A 23,888-nucleotide genomic window follows, 5' to 3' on the forward strand; every position below is an offset into this window, starting at 1 on the left:
CAAAAAATGAAGCACAAGGCATCTTGTCGCCAGAATGGATGATTACTTGGTCTGGATATAAAGAGTGTTCCTTTGATTTATAAAACATGTTCTAAAAGCAATGAGACTTCATGTTCTAAAAGGAATGAGACTTCATGTTCTAAAAAAAAAATGAGACTTCATGTCCTAAAAGCAATGGCTCTCCAGTCAGTCCTCATGTTCCAGTCTTGACCCTAGCATTAATCAATTGTATCATGCAGCATTTGCTAGTTCTGGACCTTGAGTGATATTTAAGAGTTGGCATCGTAGTTCTATTGGGCTATCACCCTCATCAGCATCATATCCATGATATATATGTTAGCATGTAGAATGCTTGGATCAGAGATTCTCAGTAACTTTGTGCACTGGAATATTATATAGGCAGCATTACACTCGCATCTGTGGAATGCGACTATAGATCGGTGGCTCCTAACAGAGAAACATCATATTTCCTAATCTATGTAATGTTTCTCTCCCTCTACTGTGCACTCAATCACAGGCAGGTGCAGCTTCAGAGGTAACATCCTGAAGGCAGAGATTTCTTTTTCTTCTCCTCTTACAGATTATTGGGCTGAGTCGTTGGGTGGGGAAAAAATGAGACCTATGCCACACCTTTGTCAGGACTTGTCTGGAAATGAAGGAACTGTGGGGAGACTGGGATATACACAGAGAATCTGAGAAAAAGTGAACATTCTTGAGGTATCAGTCAGCCTCAACACACCTCGGAGGACGGGTAAACAAGTGTAGGAGGGCAAACAATTATATAAAGGAAAAGTTTTGGGGAGACAGACATAATTTGGCCTCACTTCTTTCCAGAGGGTCTTCTTTTGTCAAAACACAAGGGGTAAGTATAGAAAAATACTGCTTGCATTTGTATACTGCCCTTATGCCTTTTATATATTTTAGATGCAATCGTAGTAAGGGCAGTATGTTGTAGATATCCAGTGTAGTACCATGGTAGATATAGTTCCTCTAATGATGTATATTGGTGTCAGGGTCACAGTGTAAGAGGATGCAGGCTACATGCTAGCAATGTACTACATTACTCTGACAGGATGCAGCCAGCTGTCATGGGACCTGACTTACAGACTCTGGTTGTGCTGTGAAGGGTTACTGCCGACACTTATCTTGTTGTGAGGGTGATATAAGTGCTTGCTAGAAAGTAACAGTGCTCAGGTTATTCTTGTTTAACATTTTCATTTTCAGAACCTCTAGTGTATTTACTAAGGTGCTGTTATCACAGGGAGGGAGTAGTGTTTCTGGACTTTTGAACTTGACATTTTTTCAGGAAACCTGTGTAGCAGTCTATTATTATTCAATAAGAAACAGTAGTGTTAAAGAAGCTTATGTTCTAAGCATAGGTTATTTGTTGCTTTGTTATAATGAGAAAATATACTATATATTTAGAGTGTAAGCTCTTTTGCGCAAGGTCCTCATTCCATGCTTCTGGTTACTCTGTACATCACTGTGAGACGTTTTAGAGCGATCAGCTAAAATGTCAATTATACTGTAATAACATGCTGTATTTGCATGTGCTATATGCTACGTATGCAATAAGCATGTTATGCTTTACACATACAGTAGCTTTATTTAACACAAACAGTAAAATGACTACTTAGCTTAGCTTAGACAGAGTTTTATTTTAGCACTACCCCATAAAGATATTGCATCTGATGATCATGTTAATGTCATGTTTGATATACTAGAGCACAGGTTCTCAAACTCGGTCCTCAGGACCCCACACGGTGCATGTTTTGCAGGTCTCCTCACAGAATCACAAGTGACATAATTAACTCAACCTGTGGACCTTTTAAAATGTGTTAGTGATTAATTAATACACCTGTGCACCTGCTGGGTTACCTGCAAAACATGCACTGTGTGGGGTCCTAAGGACCGAGTTTGAGAACCACTGTACTAGAGCGAGCAGTGGTTCTCAAACTCGGTCCTCAGGACCCCACACACTGCATGTTTTGCAGGTCACTCAGCAGGTGCACAGGTGTATTAATTACTCACAGACACATTTTAAAAGGTCCACAGGTGGAGCTCATTATTTCACTTGTGATTCTGTGAGGAGAACTGCAAAACATCTATTTTCAGAAGTACATTGAAACAGGCGGTATATTAACTGGTGCATCCCATTGAAAGTGCCTGTCCTAAGGTGATCAGACTTTGCTGTATTGCTGGGCACAATCCAGGATGCTTCATAGCTCTCCAGATTTAAAGGGAAGAGCCGCATTGTACATCGCACTGCATCCATTAAACAGCAACATGCTTTTGCCTGAAGCAACTTCATATATATAAGAATTCAAGTTGTCACCTACAGGCAGAAGCATTCACGCTCTGTAGAATCAAACAGATATATCTGCTATATGGTCTGTAGATATTATACTCTTGCAGTGATTAAAAGCAATGTTGTTGTTGTTTTTTTGTTTGTTTTTTGCTAATTTAAAAGTGGAAGCATTGCCTGCACATTGCCACGTTTCTGCAAGACTAATGTACAGTTAGAGCAATGCAGTTACTAGATTGTTAGGTGAGAGCTGGGAGACGTGTGAGAGGTTTACACTATTAGATCACTCCTGTAAAACCACACTCTACACTGAGAGACAGTTAGGCCACTGTTCCCCCTAGCAACAAACTTTGTTTGCAAATAAGACAAAAACACAAACATATCAAAAGTGGAAATAGATACACGACAAGGGTAGCTCTACAATCTCTTTAAGTGGTTGTGGCACACACTGCGGAGCAACAAGTAACCTGGAAGTTACATAACGCTTTCACTACTGCTAATTCTTACAGATATCATTACTATTTGTTCATTACAAATATCCACATTACCATTTTTTTCATGATAAAAAGAGAATAACCCAAAATCATAAAAGTAATATCAGAAATTTCGTAGAATACATCATGATGCATCACAAAACAAAAGCATATGCATATGGTACATATCTGAATAATAATAATAATAATAATAATAATAATCATCATCATCATCATTATCAATAAACATATGAATATTAAAGAATAGTTTGATTTTTAATTTATTTAAATTTGTTTGAATATAGGCTCCTGCAAAACCAGAAAAAATAATATAAATATATTTTGGTGGATTTTGCACTTGATGAAACCATACAACCCTCAAACCAACAGATACATAAGACAGCTGTACTAAAGTACATATAAGTACCACTACTAGCGTATACACATCAATAGCATAAGAGCGCCCCCATGTTTGTGCAGGTTGTTAAAGGTACTACATGTCAAGCATGATGCTTCACCTGTGCTTAATTTTTATTGTTTTAATAAATATATAAAAGTATAATATAAACATTTAATAAATATATATTTTACAATTGCAGTTCTGAGTTATTACTATTAGTAGAAGAGTAATTTAAACATTACATTACAATTAAACAGCAAATAAAATTCAATGTAATGACAAGGAATTCGTTTTTATATTGGGATTCACCTTTCATGTTTCTATGGCTCAGTATAAATCAAAATTGCAACTTGAATTGTAGCATTAAAGCAGATGACTTATCTTGTTTCTAAAAGAAGATATGCATTTGTCACCAATTACTAGTCTATTATTATGCCTATACAGGTTGAGTATCCCATATCCAAATATTCCGAAATACGGAATATTCTGAAATACAAATTTTTTTGAGTGAGACTGAGATAGGCAAACCTTTGTTTTCTGATTTCTCAATGTACACAAACTTTGTTTAATACACAAAGTTATTAAAAAATATTGTATTAAATGACCTTCAGGCTGTGTGTATAAGGTGTATATGAAACATAAATGAATTGTGTGTATGTACACAATTTTTGTTTAATGCACAAAGTTATTAAAAATATTTGCTAAAATTACCTTCAGGCTGTGTGTATAAGGTGTATATGAAACATAAATGCATTCTGTACTTAGACTTGGGTCCCATCGCCATGATATCTCATTATGGTATGCAATTATTCCAAAATATGGAAAAATCCGATATCCAAAATACTTCTGGTATTTTGGATATGGGATACTCAACCTGTAGTATAAATTTCCAGCCTTCCTGTTATCACATTCCAAGCATACTATGACTAGAGCAAATAGGGGCCCATTTATCAACGAGTGATAAAACTCATTGTGAATAATAAAACTTGTTGCCTGTAATAAATGGTGCTCCAGCCAATCAGCTCCCAACTGTCATTTTCAAACACATGACAGTTAGGAGCTGAACACATGGCAGAAAATGATTGGCTGGCTCACCATTTATCAAACGTAACAATTTTTATCATCCACAACCAGTTTTATCATTCGTTGATAAATGAGCCCTATACTGTTTCTGGAAGAAAGGCCACAGTTAAAGATAGATAGATAGATAGATAGATAGATAGATAGATAGATAGATAGATAGATAGATAGATAGATAGATATGTTGACTGAATATTTGCTTCTATGCCCTTTAAATAGGTGAAATGAACCTCATTTACTCATAGAAAACTATTATGTATGCTGGGACAATATGCATTTGAGCTTGTTCCAATGTAGATCAAACAATCAGGCTCACACAGAAATTCTCCATACAAGAGCGTAGATCAATATACTTTGTGCCTAATAAAAGATTGAACAATGTGTAACTGCATGGTCAGCTAAGCCACTGCATGACCCCAACATCTCCTGGTGATGACTAGTGGAACTGCAGCATGTTCTGAAGAACTGCTGTGCTGATTCTAAATTCTCACAAGATCATGCAATGTTTCATGTTTTCCAATAGCTTCAGATTATGGCAAGGTTTTCAAGATGCCCAAAAAAATGAATACAAAAAAATTGAAGAATTTTAAGAAGTTGAAAATCGGTGCCACTAAGAGGATAAGCAATGGAGATCAATTAAAACCTTAATAATGAAAACAAACGAATTATGCAAGTATGTGTAATGTAAGGAGCCTTTACTTAATCAGATGATCTTACCTACAGCAAATGAAAATAAAAATCATAGCATATCTCCATGACCATCATCCATTTGACCAGAAAAATGCCACACTGATTTATTAAGTGGAGCAAACATTAATTTTAAAACCTTGAAATAATGCTATTGATTTACTATATTATACTTTACTTTACTGCACTATACTATACTATAATTATTATTAATTACCAGTTATTTATATAGCGCACACATATTCCACAGTGCTTTACAGAGAATATTTGCCCATTCACATCAGTCCCTGCCTAAGTGGAGCTTACAATCTATATTCCCCACCAAATACACACACACACACACACACACACACACACACACACACACACACACACACATTCCCACAAGGGCTACTATACTGTACTATACTGTACAACACTATACTATACTACAGTATACTATACTATACTATACTGTGTTAGGTACATTTAGAGACATCACTGCAGCCTTGAGTCCTATTGGAGAAAGAGCGCTATATAAATAAAATTATTATTATTATTATTATTATTAAATATCAGGAAAAATATGTCTTGATCATGTTAGATCTATCACGTTACATTTTTTTAGGAACTAGTAAATTTTTCCTTCATTGTACATTATAAAATGAAGAGTTGAAGCGCATCTCTATTTATAAAGCCTTTATTTATCTAGTACATTCTATGAAATGATAGCTAGAATCTGACCGGTTGCCATGTGCAACACCTCAACTTGACTTCCTTACAAGGTGTAATAAACCCTCCCTAAGTACATCAGTCTTCCCAATATGCATAGAGCTCAAGTGTTTATACAGTATATTTTAAAAGTTTGTAGACTTGGAAAACTCACAGAACTTGCCAATAGAGTTCACAGGCCTGCTGTTGTTTTCTGACCTGTTGTCTGCTCCATCCAGTCCCTTTTGGCGCCCTCTGCCTGAAGGAGAGAGCCCTGGAAGTGGCATTGCAGGGGGGCAGATATAACATTTTCAGAGAGAGTTAGATTTGGATGGGTTATTTTGTTTCTGTGCAGGGTAAATACTGGCTGCTTTATTTTTTCAATGCAATTTAGATTTCAGTTTGAACACACCCCACCCACATCTAACTCTCTCTGCATATGTTATATCTGCCTCCCCTGCAGTGCACATGGTTTTGCCCAACTGCTAACAAACTTGCTGCTGCGATCAACTCTGAATTAGGCCCAATGTCTTGAAATCAGCTGTATACAATGCAGACAGTTAGCATATAATACGCTATATATTATATAGACATATAGATAGATAGATAGATAGATAGATAGATAGATAGATAGATAGATAGATAGATGAGACAGTCATAAATGGAGATATGTCTGGATCAGTATTGCCCAAGAATTTAAGTAAAATAATCCTTATTCATCATTAGTAACTAAACCACGTGAATATGGTCAAAAACTGAGAATTCAGACACATGTATCTCTCCCGAAATGGATACTGTTGTCTACACTTTATGCAGCACCTGAGAAGATGTATCAAAGCTTGGAGAGATACTGTATAAAAGGTAAATAGATAAAGTACCAACCAATCAGCTTCTGCCATGTTACAAGCGGTGTTTGAAAAATGACAGGAGCGGATTGGTTGGTACTTTAGGTCTCTTCACGTTATCTCTCTACAAGCTTTGATAAATCTCCCTCATAGTGCCATAACAGATCATGGTTTAAGGCTTTCCTTGTCTGACAATATCTTGGTTAACCACTGGCCAAGTTACTGAGTTCCTAAAGTCATTGCTTGTTGGGGTAATTGAGGGAATTAGTAAGTGGTTTGTAGCACTGAGAGTGTGGTGGTCGACGGTCTAGGCATATGGACTTTTCTTTTGAAAAACATCTGCACTGAGATTTTTCTTTCATTCAGTAGCAGCCTAGAAGCTATTACTTTAGTTTTCCCCACTAAGACATGCACAGCACACAGAATTTCTCACCATTTGCAAATTCCTTGTGTGCATGTACCAACAAATTTGGTTGTACGTATTATATTCGCTTAAATCGAACACCTGGAGCACAACTGAGTACATGCCAGTTGTTTCACCAGTATTGAAGGCGGTTTGTGTGACCTATTTTAACTACATGCTTGCTAAGAATTTGGTTTAAGTGTGTAATTAAAGGGGTCTGGTTAAATGGTTTAAATCAGTCATTACTTTTTGTATTACACTTTAATCAAAAGTGTCCCGATTTAATAATATGTGAGATTAGTAGTTAATGGACTCAACAATTAATAATATGTGAGATTAGTAGTACTTATGAAGATAGTTAATGGACTCAACAATAAAATAGCAATCTGAATAGCAAAATAGCAATCTGAATAGCAAAATAGCAATCTGAACCATTTATAGCACTGATCTCAAAGTTCCTTGATATACTGTATAAAATTACATTTCTCCCAGCAAGGGTCCCTCATTAAACACGACAATATCACATTGTGTCACATTGGTAGTAACATTACAATTAGATCAGATATTAATTTTATTACTTGTTTAAACTCTTTTTAACTCATACCAGATAATAACCAGATCATGTAGTATGTATAACCAATACTCGACACCACATTTTGTAAGACATAGGGAATTATTCAGGTTTATTAGCAAACCAAAAAAAGCACACTAATGGGCAAACAATGTTGTACTGCAGATGGGGCACATGTAACAGAGAGATTTAGATTTGGGTGGGTTATATTGTTTCTGTGCAGGGTAAATACAGGTGCTTATTTTTACACTGCAATTTAGATTTCAGTTTGAACACACCCCACCCAAATCTAACTCTCTCTGCACATGTTACAACTGCCCCATATGCAGTGCCGTATGGTTTTTGGCCATTAGTGTGCTTTTTTTGGTTTGCTAACAAATAAGCCTGAATAAGGCCCATAAATCTTAAATCACCATTAGGTATCAAAAACAGGGAGTGAAGCCAGCATGAAATATGCAGCATTCACATTAAATTCTTACGAGATGGTAATTGATAATCGTTCTCCCAATTAGTCCCAACTTATTACCCTCTTAAGAACCAAAGCTACTTTAGCACCTTCATTGTTGGGACAATTTTGCATTTCTGTGCTTTTTTATTGCAATGTCATGTTATATTTTTAAAAAGTAACAGGACTTTCATTTAAAAGCATGGGCATGAGATGGGAACAAGCTAGTAAATCACAAAAATACAATTTTGAATCCTTCCCCTCAAGTTCATATTTACTTTATGTCAAGGAGCGATTGTTTCCTTATTTATTTATTTATTTTTCTTATTCTCACTTTTCATCACTTTTTGTCTTCATTTTACTTTTTTTTTTAAATCAGTGAAGACTGTACAGAGTTGTCTGTGGCTCCGATAGGTCTCTACAGTCCTCTACACCTATATATACACAATATAAATTTGATTTAATAGTATCTATTACTGAAATTACCATATGAACCTTTTTGCATTGATCTATTAGTAATGCTTTGTGTGAGTGGCTTCATTAAGGTTTCCCATGCTTCTAATAGCGGGTTTCTACTACAAGGATATCCCTGTGATGGTGAGGTTATGTGATTTTCGGTTAGAATTGTCGAATAAATAGCACCAATTACCACAAAGTGTACATTTAGATCTTTGTGTCTAACGATTGTGTGTCCAAAAACCACTTCATATGGTTCCTGGGCCCACCATTGGAAAGCCTTAGTCTACACCCACATGCCAAATGTATAACATGCCAAATGTATATTACCCCCACCAGGTTCTAGCTGAATGGAACGAGATTTATATTACACAATTTTATAACAACAAAGTGATAAACTCTTAGTGCACAAATTCCTTCTCTGCATGTTCTAGAATCCATAAAATAAAGTAAAAAATGTGTTATACTCTAAATAAAACACTCCATTTATTCTCCTGTCCTGCATTTTGGAGATAGTGTACAGGCAAGAGACTGCACACCGATAAAAGTAGTATATAAATTTCATTTCACTATTTAAGCTATTGAATTTTTATTAGTGACATCACTAAAGCAGCCATTTTGTGGGCAGAACTAACATTTACGAGACAGCCTTTTCAACTAAATGGTGATATTAAAGAAACAAGAACTAGTACAAAAGCAGTGTTGGTAGCTCATACCTCATATGGATAGTGTCAATAGTTTTCATAGTTTGCTCAGAATATATGTGCATATTCAGTTAGCTGTGAGGTTTACCCCGTTGCTAATCACAGGAAGCAGCACAATTCAATAGGTGGGGATTTACACACATGTGAATCCCCAGGGGAGATTTCCTGTCCTCTTGGAAGGAGCTGCAGTAGCCAGCTGTCGTGAGCTGATGAGTCGCTCAGCCGGCCGATGGTGTTGAAAGTGATCTGATTCTGCATCTTGGGATGCAGCACTGGATCACGAATGCATGCAGGAGGCATCTCTTTACACCAGATGCCACCTACTGCATTACCATGTCTGTGCACACTCCATTCACATCTGAATTAGGCCCATTGTCACTGTTATGGTCTACCAGCTACCTGACCTTAGATAATCCCTTTGCTCCTTTATGCTCACTTTGGGCTATATTTGCTAAAATGTCTAAAAATGACACATGGAGATGTTGCCAACAGCAACCAATAAGACTTTGGCTATCATTTTGTACATGCTAGAAGATGATAGATATAATCTGAATGGTTGCTATGGGATACAACACCACTTTTCTTTTTCAGAAGCTCAGTAAATCTATCAAAGCTTAGAGAGAGATAAAGTGAAGAGAGAGGATAATATCTATTTCCTGAGCCTTGGAGAGGGATAAAGTTGACAGAGCTAAAGTACCAGCCAATCAGCTCCTAAGTGTCAGGTTACAGGCTATGCTTAAAATTTTACATGAACTGGTTGGTTGGTACTTTAGCTCTGTCTGCTTTATCTCTCTCCAAGACATAGTAAATATACCCGTTTATCTCTCTCCACTATCTCTCTCTCTCTCTCTCTCTCTCTCAAAGCTATGATAAACCTGCTCCTTAGTTTAAAAGATCATGAAAGAATCATGTCAATGAATTGTATCATATGTCAGCCATTGTTCCTCTTCAGTGTACATCAATGCCAACCACAGATTCCAAGAAGGTGTACAATGGATCTATCAGACATTCTATACAGAACAGCTTTGTTGTGCCACCTTTCATTCAACTTTCCAAATACTTGAAACTATAGATTTGTTTCCCTAGGAAAGACATTCTCTGGAGGACTCATGTATCACTGTTCTTTATTCTTCCCTCCAAGCTATACTTTATAAGGGCTTGAATTACTCTACTTCACACAGGATAAATAGGGATGTAGTATCATCATAATATACAGTATATACACAGGTGTTTGCATGCCAACTGCCTGCAGGAACAGAATACTGTGCAGATTATAATGATCACGCAATGTGACTGAGGTCACAGACGCTTTCAGTAGTGAATCAGTCTTCTCAATCTTTTTGTAAGCCTAATAAACCCTGGATAAATAGAAAACTCTGTTTACTGCATCTGTAAGAACTTGGATTGTTTCAGCTTGCTGAGAGTTTTGGCTGAGGATAACTAGATTTCTTTCCCCCACGATAATAATATAACATGGTTATATGTGAATATTCTGAAGCAGGCTACATATCGGTGAGATTTGATTGGTCAGTTTGGTCATTTGTATGATTGCCGGCAAGCTTGCCTAATGTCTGAGTACTTTATTGTGGGAAATTTTGGTCTCCTTCTCCTCTGGTAAGTCCATAGTTTATAAGTGGGCGGGAAGTGGACACACTGTAGCAAATCAGATCATCAGAATATTCAAGCCCACTGAAAATGAGCAGACTGTTTATGTGGGGGGCAGGGTTCTGCCAGTCATGTGATTACATTAGTTAAGATGTTATGTGTAAAGGGGAATGGAGGTAACACGAATATCTCAGGAATAGATGGTCGAATGAGCATAGTCCCCCAACAGCACATAGTAGTTATATGAGGTTCTCTATGCCACAGATGCGGTAAAACTGTAATGCTCATGCATCCAATATGCTTACCAAATGAAACAACCATTGTGCCATGTGAAATATCTAAAATAATTGTTATTTAGGATGGCAAATGGGGCAGATTGAATAGAGGTCCAACAGCGATTCTGTTTACCTCAAGTTGACCTGGATGTATAATACTTGTACTTAAATCAAGTTCCCACCCTACTTCCTGGGGCCTAAGCAACCAAATCAGTATTACTTGGCCATCAACATATGTAGCCATAATGTTCCCTGATCATTCCATGGTTATCTGTGTATGGTCCACAGCATGTGTGGACACTATAACCCAGTTACTGCCACATACAGATATTAATCAAGTAGCTAAAAATACTTTTTATAAAGCTTTAGTCAAACTTGTAAAAGTGACAAATTGTATTTTAACTTTTAGTTAATGGGAATTGTCATTATGATATGCCTAGAAGTAACAAAAATGCTTTTCACTAACTGCTCTATTTAAAAACACAAAATAACACCATATTTAAACAGGTAACGATTAGAAAGTATGCTTTACTCTATTGTTGGTGTTAAGACTATTTGTCAAGTCATAAAGTGAGACCGACTTAAACTAAGCTCTTTCTGACACTAAATGTTTTTTTTAGACTTAGTTCACGCTTATCTATACAATAGATAACACTTTTTACAATTTTTCTAGATATGACATAAATGGCCACATAAGAAAGACACTCCTGTTTCTGCTGCTGATTATTTTGGTTATTTGCCAGGGTAAACTTGTCATATGTTCCCCAACACTATCATAGTATTGCCAAAAGATCTATGTTCACAAGAATTAATAAGCATTATTTCCTAGAGAGCGCCATTTTGTTGCCCAGCAGACATTGGAGGATAGGAGCTAAAGTACTGGTACTTTCCATAAAAGAAACATTTACAATCTTCTAAACAGTTTTAGAAATAAAAGGCCATTGAAACCTAGTTAGTTGCTATGAGTTACAATAAGGTTTTTGCTCTAATTGTGTACTAGCTTTCACTAATGGCCCAATAGGACTTCAGGTAAGAACTTTTTCTGTTGCCATACCTGTTCTGTCCTTGTAGACCTGCTCAGAACACAGATGGGCCATTAGTGATCTGATAAAGCTTAGACACATGTGCTTTGGAAGTCACACAAAAATGATTACACCCAGATCTAGAATTTTTCTCTTGTGGTAGGGACCTCAAGCAGAACACTTGATCACTTAACATTAACTAACGTTATGTAAAAAACATGTCTGACATTTTGTATGTGTTTTATTTCTTGGTTGTTACCATAAAATACACATCTAAATAATCCAAACAATCGACACAATCCACATATTTTGAACATGTTGACAATTGATCTATGTTTTCTAGAACATCTAGAATGTTACTGGAAAGCATGTACTGGATACTATTGCACTGTGCAGGCATGCGTTAGCCACAAACAGGAGAAAGTGCACTATAGAAATAAAATAATGATTATTCCTAACCCCAACCACTTATACTTAAACACTAATAGCCTAACCCTCACCCTTAACCTAAACTAGACTAGATGGGTCAAATTGTTCTTATCTGCCGTCAAATTCTCAGTTTCTAACATTTTAATTAAATTTGACAATTTGTTTCCATATTTTTTTCACTTATTTTGCAACTTTAATAAGTTGTTGCTGAATCAATGATATGGGGTTAGATGCATTTGTTTGCATCTGTTGTTAGTTCAGACCAATTGTAATTAGAAAATATCTGGAAAATTGGAAACTAAGTATTATCACAATGTCAGGTTGGTAGCTATGTGGCGTTTTACCTGGTATTGTCACGGGCAATTTCAGAGCCCAAGAAAGGTAAAGCTAATGGTAAATCTTATGTAGGCAGTGTCACAGAAATGGCTAATACAGGCCACTGGTCAATCTCCGACAGCTCTGCAGAAGATGTGATCCTGTCTGGAAAAGCGAAGATGTCTTATTGGGCCAGATGTACTAAGCTTGAAAAGTGATAAATATCACTGTGATAAAGCACCAGCCAATCGGCTCCTAACTGTCATTTTTCAAACACAGCCTTTGACATGGCAGTTAGGAGCCGATTGGCTGGTGCTTTATCACAGTGATATTTATCACTTTTCAGGCTTAGTACATCTCCCCCATTATATTATCAGTGTAGCAGAAGTCACTGAGCATTTGTGGCACAGGATAAATGTATAAGGCTGCAAGTGTTTTTCTTTTGGGGATATATATTTATTTGGCCTCAACTCTTGTTCTTTTATCAGTAGCAATAGGTATGCCTGTCTATATAAATGCTCCTTACAGGGGAGATTTAGCATTTCTTTAAAAAACAAAAAAAAACAAAAGTGTAGGTGTTGCCCATATACTGTAAATCAATCATTTTAGCTATCATATTAGAGAATGTACTAGGTAAATTATATCTAGAATCTGATTGGTTGCTACGGGTAACACCTCCCCTTGTCCCCTTCAACCACAAATTACTGCCTAAAAGCAGTGGAATCAACACACTTTACATGTACCTTCCACCACTAAGACAAATGTCTGGTCTGCTTTAGTTTTTTTCCACTGATTCTTCATCTGCCAGTTAAATTCTATGTTTCTGTCTAATACCTAGTGGCAGCTGCTGCTCATGGGCTGCAACGCTGACCACACATTGCATAGGGGAAGGTCAACATATGTAAACCTACATGTAATTTATGTAATATATGTGCTGGCTGCCTTACCCTGGGGGGCGGCAGTGATGTGAGTTTCACAGCTGCCGCTGCATCAGCATTTGGTTTCACTTCTACTTCCTCTATAATCCCACCCCAAGACTCCCATTGGCTAGTTTCACAGGAATCTGGGGGTGGACTTATAGAGAACTGAGAAGTGAAGCCTAATGCTGAGTCCCGGGTGCAGTGGCAACCGTGAAACACACAGTGCTGGCGATCCCCGGGCTAAGGTAGCCAGCACATATATTACATATAACATTACATATATGTTTATAATATGTGTTATTCATCCCTACCCCCCATGCAATGTGTGGTCGATGCTGCAGCCCACAGGCAGCAGCCACCACTGTTAATACCCTAACCCAGTTCCCTAAACTAACCCTTACCCCAGTACTCTAACCCCTAACCCTAAAGCGCAGACTGGATGGGTACATGGTTCTTATTTGCCGTAAATTCTGTGTCTATGTTTATGTTCCAGCAGAATGAGAATATTTCGACATGTTTTTATGTAGAATACTTAAGCAAACATTAAATAATTAAACTGAAAAACAGTGAGGAAAATGTAAAAGCATAGCATGTGCCAAATGGCATCTTCTATGGTAAAAGAATAACATGTGTTTACAATTTGTACATGTCAAAAGTATATATGATTTAAGGGCGAGAGAGAAAGTACCATTCAATCAATGCCTGGCTACCATGTTACAGGCTGTGTGAGCTGATTGGTTGTTACTTTATCTCTTTCCTCTTTATACCTCTCCAAGGGCGGGATGTACTAAGGGAAAAATGCGGTAAAACCCCCGTTATCGGGGGGTTTTACCGCATTTTCAAATGTACGAAGACCCGGCTGCCGGTTTTTCGCCTTCCAGGGCTATAGAAGCCTACGGGCTTCTTATCGACGGCCGCCGCAACCCGCTGCCTCTGCCGCCTCCGTCGCCCTCTGCCGCAGATGCGATCCCCTCCTCCCCAGCATACCTTCCTCCAGGCAGCCTGGACCCGGAAGGGTGCAGGGGGGAGGAGGAGGCGCCGGGGACAGCCTGCTGTCTTGTTCCTGGCAGCTGAGGAGAAGGAGAGCCCAGGGAGGTGACGGAGACCCCCGCACACCACCTTATAGGTATTGCGGGGGTCCTCCATCACCGCATTGCGATGTTGATCGCATATGTTAGTATATATGCGATCAACATCGCTGCGATAGGCGGCGAGGGGCAGCGATGTATGTTAATACATCCCACCCCAAAACTTAGTAAATCTGCCCCATACTGTATATTATACAGAAAAAACACATTAACTCACTGTTTTTATTTCTTTTCAGGGGACTATGGAATGGATATTATAACAAAAAAAAGTTTCCGGGACGGTGGGGAAGTTACAGGAAGAAGTAAGATTTACTTATTATCTTTTTCCTTTGTTTCAATAATATGGTCAACTTATAACTGTGCACCGGTTTTGAAAAGCTTAGTTCTATAAACCAAACCTGATTAAAAATAAGATTTTACTTACCGATAAATCTATTTCTCGGAGTCCGTAGTGGATGCTGGGGTTCCTGAAAGGACCATGGGGAATAGCGGCTCCGCAGGAGACAGGGCACAAAAAGTAAAGCTTTTTCCGATCAGGTGGTGTGCACTGGCTCCTCCCCCTATGACCCTCCTCCAGACTCCAGTTAGGTACTGTGCCCGGACGAGCGTACACAATAAGGGAGGATGTTGAATCCCGGGTAAGACTCATACCAGCCACACCAATCACACCGTACAACTTGTGATCTAAACCCAGTTAACAGTATGATAACAGCGGAGCCTCTGAAAGATGGCTTCCTACAACAATAACCCGAATAAGTTAACAATAACTATGTACAATTTATGCAGATAATCCGCACTTGGGATGGGCGCCCAGCATCCACTACGGACTCCGAGAAATAGATTTATCGGTAAGTAAAATCTTATTTTCTCTATCGTCCTAGTGGATGCTGGGGTTCCTGAAAGGACCATGGGGATTATACCAAAGCTCCCAAACGGGCGGGAGAGTGCGGATGACTCTGCAGCACCGAATGAGAGAACTCCAGGTCCTCCTTAGCCAGAGTATCAAATTTGTAAAATTTTACAAACGTGTTCTCCCCTGACCACGTAGCTGCTCGGCAAAGTTGTAATGCCGAGACCCCTCGGGCAGCCGCCCAAGATGAGCCCACCTTCCTTGTGGAGTGGGCCTTTACAGATTTAGGCTGTGGCAGGCCTGCCACAGAATGTGCCAGTTGGATTGTGCTACAGATCCAACGAGCAATCGTCTGCTTAGACGCAGGAGCACCCATCTTGTTGGGTGCATACAATATAAACAACGAGTCAGATTTTCTGACTCCAGCTGTTCTTGCAATATATATTTTTAATGCTCTGACAACGTCCAGTAACTTGGAGTCCTCCAAGTCACTTGTAGCCGCAGGCACTACAATAGGCTGGTTCAGATGAAATGCTGACACCACCTTAGGGAGAAAATGCGGACGAGTCCGCAGTTCTGCCCTGTCCGAATGGAAAATCAGATATGGGCTTTTGTAAGATAAAGCTGCCAATTCTGACACTCTCCTGGCAGAAGCCAGGGCTAGAAGCATGGTCACTTTCCAAGTGAGATATTTCAAATCCACCTTATTTAGTGGTTCAAACCAATGAGATTTTAGAAAATCCAAAACTACATTGAGATCCCACGGTGCCACTGGAGGCACCACAGGAGGCTGTATATGCAGCACTCCCTTCACAAAGGTCTGGACTTCAGGGACTGAAGCCAATTCTTTTTGAAAGAAAATCGACAGGTCCGAAATTTGAACCTTAATAGATCCCAATTTGAGACCCATAGACAATCCTGATTGCAGGAAATGTAGGAATCGACCCAGTTGAAATTCCTCCGTCGGAGCACTCCGATCTTCGCACCACGCAACATATTTTCGCCAAATTCGGTGATAATGTTGCACGGTTACTTCTTTCCTTGCTTTAATCAAAGTAGGAGTGACTTCTTCCGGCATGCCTTTTTCCATTAGGATCCGGCGTTCAACCGCCATGCCGTCAAACGCAGCCGCGGTAAGTCTTGAAACAGACAGGGACCCTGCTGAAGCAAGTCCCTCCTTAGAGGTAGAGGCCACGGATCTTCCGTGATCATCTCTTGAAGTTCCGGGTACCAAGTCCTTCTTGGCCAATCCGGAACCACTAGTATCGTTCTTACGCCTCTTTGCCGTATAATTCTCAATACTTTTGGTATGAGAGGCAGAGGAGGAAACACATACACCGACTGGTACACCCAAGGCGTTACCAGCGCGTCCACAGCTATTGCCTGCGGATCTCTTGACCTGGCGCAATACCTGTCCAGTTTTTTGTTGAGGCGAGACGCCATCATGTCCACCATTGGTCTTTCCCAACGGGTTACCAGCATGTGGAAGACTTCTGGATGAAGTCCCCACTCTCCCGGGTGAAGATCGTGTCTGCTGAGGAAGTCTGCTTCCCAGTTGTCCACTCCCGGGATGAACACTGCTGATAGCGCTATCACATGATTCTCTGCCCAGCGAAGAATCCTTGCAGCTTCTGCCATTGCACTCCTGCTTCTTGTGCCGCCCTGTCTGTTCACATGGGCAACTGCCGTGATGTTGTCCGACTGGATCAACACCGGTTTTCCCTGAAGCAGAGGTTCTGCCTGGCTTAGAGCATTGTATATTGCTCTTAGTTCCAGAATGTTTATGTGAAGAGACGTTTCCAGGCTCGTCCATACTCCCTGGAAGTTTCTTCCTTGTGTGACTGCTCCCCAGCCTCTCAGGCTGGCGTCCGTGGTCACCAGGATCCAATCCTGTATGCCGAATCTGCGGCCCTCCAATAGATGAGGACTCTGCAACCACCACAGAAGAGACACCCTTGTCCTTGGAGACAGGGTTATCCGTAGGTGCATCTGAAGATGCGACCCTGACCATTTGTCCAACAGATCCCTTTGGAAAATTCTTGCGTGGAATCTGCCGAATGGAATTGCTTCGTAAGAAGCTACCATTTTTCCCAGGACTCTTGTGCATTGATGTACAGACACCTTTCCTGGTTTTAGGAGGTTCCTGACAAGCTCGGATAACTCCTTGGCTTTTTCCTCCGGGAGAAAAACCTTTTTCTGAACCGTGTCCAGAATCATCCCTAGGAACAGCAGACGAGTTGTCGGCATTAACTGGGATTTTGGAATATTCAGAATCCACCCGTGCTGTTTTAGCACTTCTTGAGACAGTGCTAATCCCATCTCTAGCTGTTCTCTGGACCTCGCCCTTATTAGGAGATCGTCCAAGTATGGGATAATTAATACGCCTTTTCTTCAAAGAAGAATCATCATCTCGGCCATTACCTTTGTAAAGATCCGAGGTGCCGTGGACAATCCGAACGGCAGCGTCTGAAACTGATAGTGACAGTTTTGTACAACGAACCTGAGGTACCCCTGGTGTGAGGGGTAAATTGGAACGTGGAGATACGCATCCTTGATGTCCAAGGATACCATAAAGTCCCCCTCTTCCAGGTTCGCTATCACTGCTCTGAGTGACTCCATTTTGAACTTGAACTTCTTTATGTACAGGTTCAAGGACTTCAGATTTAGAATAGGCCTTACCGAGCCATCCGGCTTCGGTACCACAAAAAGAGTGGAATAATACCCCTTCCCTTGTTGTAGAAGAGGTACCTTGACTATCACCTGCTGAGAGTACAGCTTGTGAATGGCTTCCAAAACCGTCTCCCTTTCGGAGGGGGACGTTGGTAAAGCAGACTTCAGGAAACGGCGAGGTGGATCCGTCTCTAATTCCAACCTGTACCCTTGAGATATTATCTGCAGGATCCAGGGATCTACCTGCGAGTGAGCCCACTGCGCGCTGTAATTTTTGAGACGACCGCCCACCATCCCCGAGTCCGCTTGAGGAGCCCCAGCGTCATGCTGAGGCTTTTGTAGAAGCCGGGGAGGGCTTCTGTTCCTGGGAAGGAGCTGCGTGTTGCTGTCTCTTCCCTCGACCTTTGCCTCGTGGCAGATATGAATAGCCCTTTGCTCTCTTATTTTTAAAGGAACGAAAGGGCTGCGGTTGAAAAGTCGGTGCCTTTTTCTGTGGGGGAGTGACTTGAGGTAGAAAGGTGGATTTCCCGGCTGTAGCCGTGGCCACCAAATCTGATAGACCGACTCCAAATAACTCCTCCCCTTTATACGGCAAAACTTCCATATGCCGTTTTGAATCCGCATCACCTGACCACTGTCGCGTCCATAAAGCTCTTCTGGCCGAAATGGACATAGCACTTACCCGTGATGCCAGTGTGCAGATATCCCTCTGTGCATCACGCATATAAAGAAATGCATCCTTTATTTGTTCTAACGACAGTAAAATATTGTCCCTGTCCAGGGTATCAATATTTTCAATCAGGGACTCTGACCAAACTACCCCAGCACTGCCCATCCAGGCAGTCGCTACAGCTGGTCGTAGTATAACACCTGCATGTGTGTATATACTTTTTTGGATATTTTCCATCCTCCTATCTGATGGATCTTTAAGTGCGGCCGTCTCAGGAGAGGGTAACGCCACTTGTTTAGATAAGCGTGTTAGCGCCTTGTCCACCCTAGGAGGTGTTTCCCAGCGCTCCCTAACCTCTGGCGGGAAAGGGTATAATGCCAATAATTTCTTTGAAATTATCAGTTTTTTATCAGGGGCAACCCACGCTTCATTACACACGTCATTTAATTCTTCTGATTCAGGAAAAACTATAGGTAGTTTTTTCATACCCCACATAATACCCTGTTTAGTGGTACCTGTAGTATCAGCTAAATGTAACGCCTCCTTCATTGCCAAAATCATATAACGTGTGGCCCTACTGGAAAATACGGTTGATTCGTCACCGTCACCACTGGAGTCATCGCCTGTGTCTGGGTCTGTGTCGACCGACTGAGGCAAAGGGCGTTTCACAGCCCCTGACGGTGTTTGAGTCGCCTGGACAGGCACTAATTGATTGTCCGGCCGCCTCATGTCGTCAAACGACTGCTTTAGCGTGTTGACACTATCCCGTAGTTCCATAAATAAAGGCATCCATTCCGGTGTCGACTCCCTAGGGGGTGACATCCTCATATTTGGCAATTGCTCCGCCTCCACACCAATATCGTCCTCATACATGTCGACACACACGTACCGACACACAGCAGACACACAGGGAATGCTCCTAACGAAGACAGGACCCACTAGCCCTTTGGGGAGACAGAGGGAGAGTTTGCCAGCACACACCAAAAGCGCTATATATATATCAGGGATAGCCTTATAATAAGTGCTCCCTTATAGCTGCTTTGTTATATCAAATTATCGCCATAAATGTGCCCCCCCCTCTCTGTTTTACCCTGTTTCTGTAGTGCAGTGCAGGGGAGAGACTTGGGAGCCGTCCTGACCAGCGGAACTGTGAGAGGAAATGGCGCCGTGTGCTGAGGAGATAGGCCCCGCCCCTTTTCTGGCGGGCTCGTCTCCCGCTATTTAGAGAAATTAGGCAGGGGTTAAATATCTCCATATAGCCTCTAGGGCTATATGTGAGGTATTTTTAGCCTTTATAGGTAATCATTTTGCCTCCCAGGGCGCCCCCCTCCCAGCGCCCTGCACCCTCAGTGACTGCCGTGTGAAGTGTGCTGAGAGGAAAATGGCGCACAGCTGCAGTGCTGTGCGCTACCTTTTGAAGACTGCAGGAGTCTTCAGCCGCCGATTCTGGACCTCTTCTGTCTTCAGCATCTGCAAGGGGGCCGGCGGCGTGGCTCCGGTGACCATCCAGGCTGTACCCGTGATCGTCCCTCTGGAGCTTGATGTCCAGTAGCCAAGAAGCCAATCCATCCTGCACGCAGGTGAGTTGACTCCTTCTCCCCTCAGTCCCTCGCTGCAGTGATCCTGTTGCCAGCAGGAATCACTGTAAAATAAAAAACCTAGCTAAACTTTTTCTAAGCAGCTCTTTAGGAGAGCCACCTAGATTGCACCCTTCTCGGCCGGGCACAAAAATCTAACTGGAGTCTGGAGGAGGGTCATAGGGGGAGGAGCCAGTGCACACCACCTGATCGGAAAAAGCTTTACTTTTTGTGCCCTGTCTCCTGCGGAGCCGCTATTCCCCATGGTCCTTTCAGGAACCCCAGCATCCACTAGGACGATAGAGAAACATATAATAGACATTTTTTATTATACTTTTACATATTTAATTTTAAGGCATCAGCACAAATCTCTACAGTCCCCATTTAATACAGAAATTGATTTCAGTTGTTGGGTGGGGTCCGTCCGGTTTGTTTTATGGCAGACAGGATGCCGGCTGTCAGTATACCGGCAGCGGCACACCATCTGCCAGAATCCCGTCAGCATGGCAGCGAGTCCACTCGCCATGAGTCGGACCCAGTGGCTCGCTTCGATCGCCACAGGTTCTATTCCCACTAAGTTGGTGGGGTGGACCCACCAACCGAATGTGGGGATACCCAGTGTTTGTCGGAACGTTGGTATTTCACCAGCTGTCGGGATTCCAGGATCGGTCTCCTGAACGCCGGGATCCCAACAGCCGGCATATTAACTGCATCCCGTTGGGTGTTACTGTTGAATTTACAGTGAAGATCTTATATCGAATAATAAACCTATTGTGTGCATATTCAGGATTTTTATATTTTAAAGGATCGTTGACATCAAGAAAATAAAATGTATTAAGCACACAGAAATATGGTATATTGGTGATTTACATGCTACTTGTGGGTATAATAGCCTGAATAAAACTTTAGTCGTTATAAACAGTTATTGACACACAATTGTTGGAAAAATACATTATAAAACTGTGCCCTTCACTCTCTGAGTCATATATACCTTACATATTATTTACAGTCGTTGGTGTGGGTATACGTTCCTTTGACACCAAGGTCATGTGATCAATCAGAGCCAATATACTGAAAGCTGGCAGCTTGATGATGCTACAGGATGATTTTCAGAGAATTTTAAGCATACGTCTGCAAGTATATGTGCCATTTATTTTCTCACTTAGACTATATGCACAAAATTTTTCCACAAAGGCGGCACTAAATATACACGAATCCATAAAAAAATCCCACATACTGTAGGTGACTTCCGCATGCAAAACCAGCCAGCTACCGTATACAATATTTTCCTCTAATTGGCACTCAATTCAGAAAGAAGTCTGCTTAGCGACCAACATGTCAATGCTATAATTCAAAGCATTTTTGTCAGGGTGCAGCTTCTGTAAAATGTAAAATGCTTTACAGTATATGCATGAATATCTATATCTGCGCAGATGATGACTTTCTTTATATGAAATGTAAAAAGTTTTACATCTTACAGACAATATTGATACTTTAGTCTGATATCATGATGCTTTCTAGATAAAATGGCTTCATTTGTATCTTTTATATTTCTAAAAAAGGCTTAACTCATAATATTTTTGAAACAAAGATGAAGGCTTCATGTAACAAGATCTAATTTTTTTGACGTTGACCTGTTTAAATTTTGTCTATTTTTCAGAATTAGATAACTTATATATTTTTTCTCATTTTCCAGACTATACTGAAACAGTGACAAGCTCATCAAGACTCGTATCATTACCACCAAGTACGTTGTCATGTTTGCTAAGTTCTGTAGGGTTTCTTTGAAATATCATTAACAGAGTAACAATAATATTAATAATAGTAACAATAATGATAATAATAATAATAATAATAATAATAATATTTCATGTTTTATTTAAATAGTAAAATGTAAGAGGGAGAGGGGATATTCAGTTAGCAGCCATGGCTGCGATGTGTTGGCATTTAGACCACCTTTCTGGGCACCTTGCCACCACCAACATCAACATTTTTTTCGCACCACCCCATAAAGGTGCAGAGGAAAATCTGTGATGTTGGCTTACCAGAATTAGCGGTGATGTGACCAGCTTCATATTGTAACTGCAAAACAACGCTAATTGAAAATCCCTCTAAGAATGTATCTAGACATTAATGCAGTGCCAGATTAAGGTCCACATGGGCCTGGAGCTGAAATATATGAGGGGCCTATTGTATGCGGGTGTGTAAACAGTTCTGTGGGTTTGTTCTCATACCCCTGCACCTCACAACTTCCTTCCGTCTCATAGTCCTGCACCTCACTCCCTCCTTCCCATCAGTAGCGTGCGGTGAGGTCAGTGGCTGGTGAGGCATGCCCGCTACCAGCACTATAGCTGGAGCCAGAGCCCGCTACTGTACTGCCACCCACGCCAGCTGCCAATGCCTGCTAAAGTCACTGCCAGCTACAGCTAATTCCCAGTCCGATGCTGCCGCCAATGCCCGTTAAATCTGGGCAGCAGAGATGCCCGGGGTTAAGGACAGCAGCGGAGAGTCTACCTGGAAGTATGGAAGCGGATTACAGCTGCAGGCCCCTTATACCCCAGCACATAGCCACATATCCCTTTATACCCCAGCACATAGCCACATATCCCCTTATACCCCAGCACATAGCCACATATTCCTTTACACCCCAGAACATAGCCACATATCCCCTTATACCCCAGCGCATGGTCACAGATCCCTTTACACCCCAGCACATAGCCACATATCCCCTTATTCCCCAGCACATGGCCACATATCCCTTTACGCCCCAGCACATAGCCACATATCCCCTTATACCCAGCACATAGCCACATATCCCTTTATAGCCCAGCACATAGCCACATATCCCTTTACACCCCAGCACATAGCCACATATCCCTTTATAGCCCAGCACATAGCCACATATCCCTTTATACCCCAGCACATAGCCACATATCCCTTTATACCCCAGCACATAGCCACATATCCCTTTACACCCCAGCACATGGCCACATATCCCTTTATACCCCAGCACATATCCACATATCCCCTTATACCCCAGCACATGGCCACATATCCCTTCATACCCCAGCACATAGCCACATGGTAATCTCCCCCCACCCAACCCCTTTTCCCCCCTGGTCATGGATCATTTGCCCCCCCCCCTTCCTTCACAGTGCACACTTCTCCATGCTGAGCGCTGCTGTGTACAGACCATGGGCTGCCCGGAGCTCTGAAACACAGAGCGCAGGGAAGCCCATGGTTAATACACAGCAGCGTTCAGCACGGACACCACGAGATGAGGTCGGCTGGCTCTCTGGCTGCGCTGGTAGTACAGCGGCGGGGCGGAGCAGCCGATGATAGCGGAGGCTCACTCATGAGTACTGCCTGTCTGGCTGCGGCGCCCCCCCCCCCTTAATTGTTATGCCG

At 41.2% G+C, this 23,888-nt stretch overlaps 1 protein-coding gene across 1 annotated transcript in view; it reads left to right on the top strand.

The window, feature by feature from the left end:
• Positions 1 to 724: 724 nt before the first annotated feature.
• Positions 725 to 23,888, top strand: part of COL17A1 (collagen type XVII alpha 1 chain) — an 83,311-nt gene continuing 60,147 nt past the window's right edge. The window contains exons 1-3 of the mRNA XM_063963292.1: positions 725 to 862; positions 14,950 to 15,015; positions 22,177 to 22,227. Of these exons, the coding sequence (XP_063819362.1) occupies positions 14,961 to 15,015; positions 22,177 to 22,227 (106 nt within the window). The 5' untranslated portion in view covers positions 725 to 862; positions 14,950 to 14,960. The remainder of the gene's footprint in view (positions 863 to 14,949; positions 15,016 to 22,176; positions 22,228 to 23,888) is intronic.

This window comes from Pseudophryne corroboree, chromosome 3 (assembly GCF_028390025.1).
Source record: "Pseudophryne corroboree isolate aPseCor3 chromosome 3, aPseCor3.hap2, whole genome shotgun sequence".
NCBI lineage: Eukaryota > Metazoa > Chordata > Amphibia > Anura > Myobatrachidae > Pseudophryne > Pseudophryne corroboree.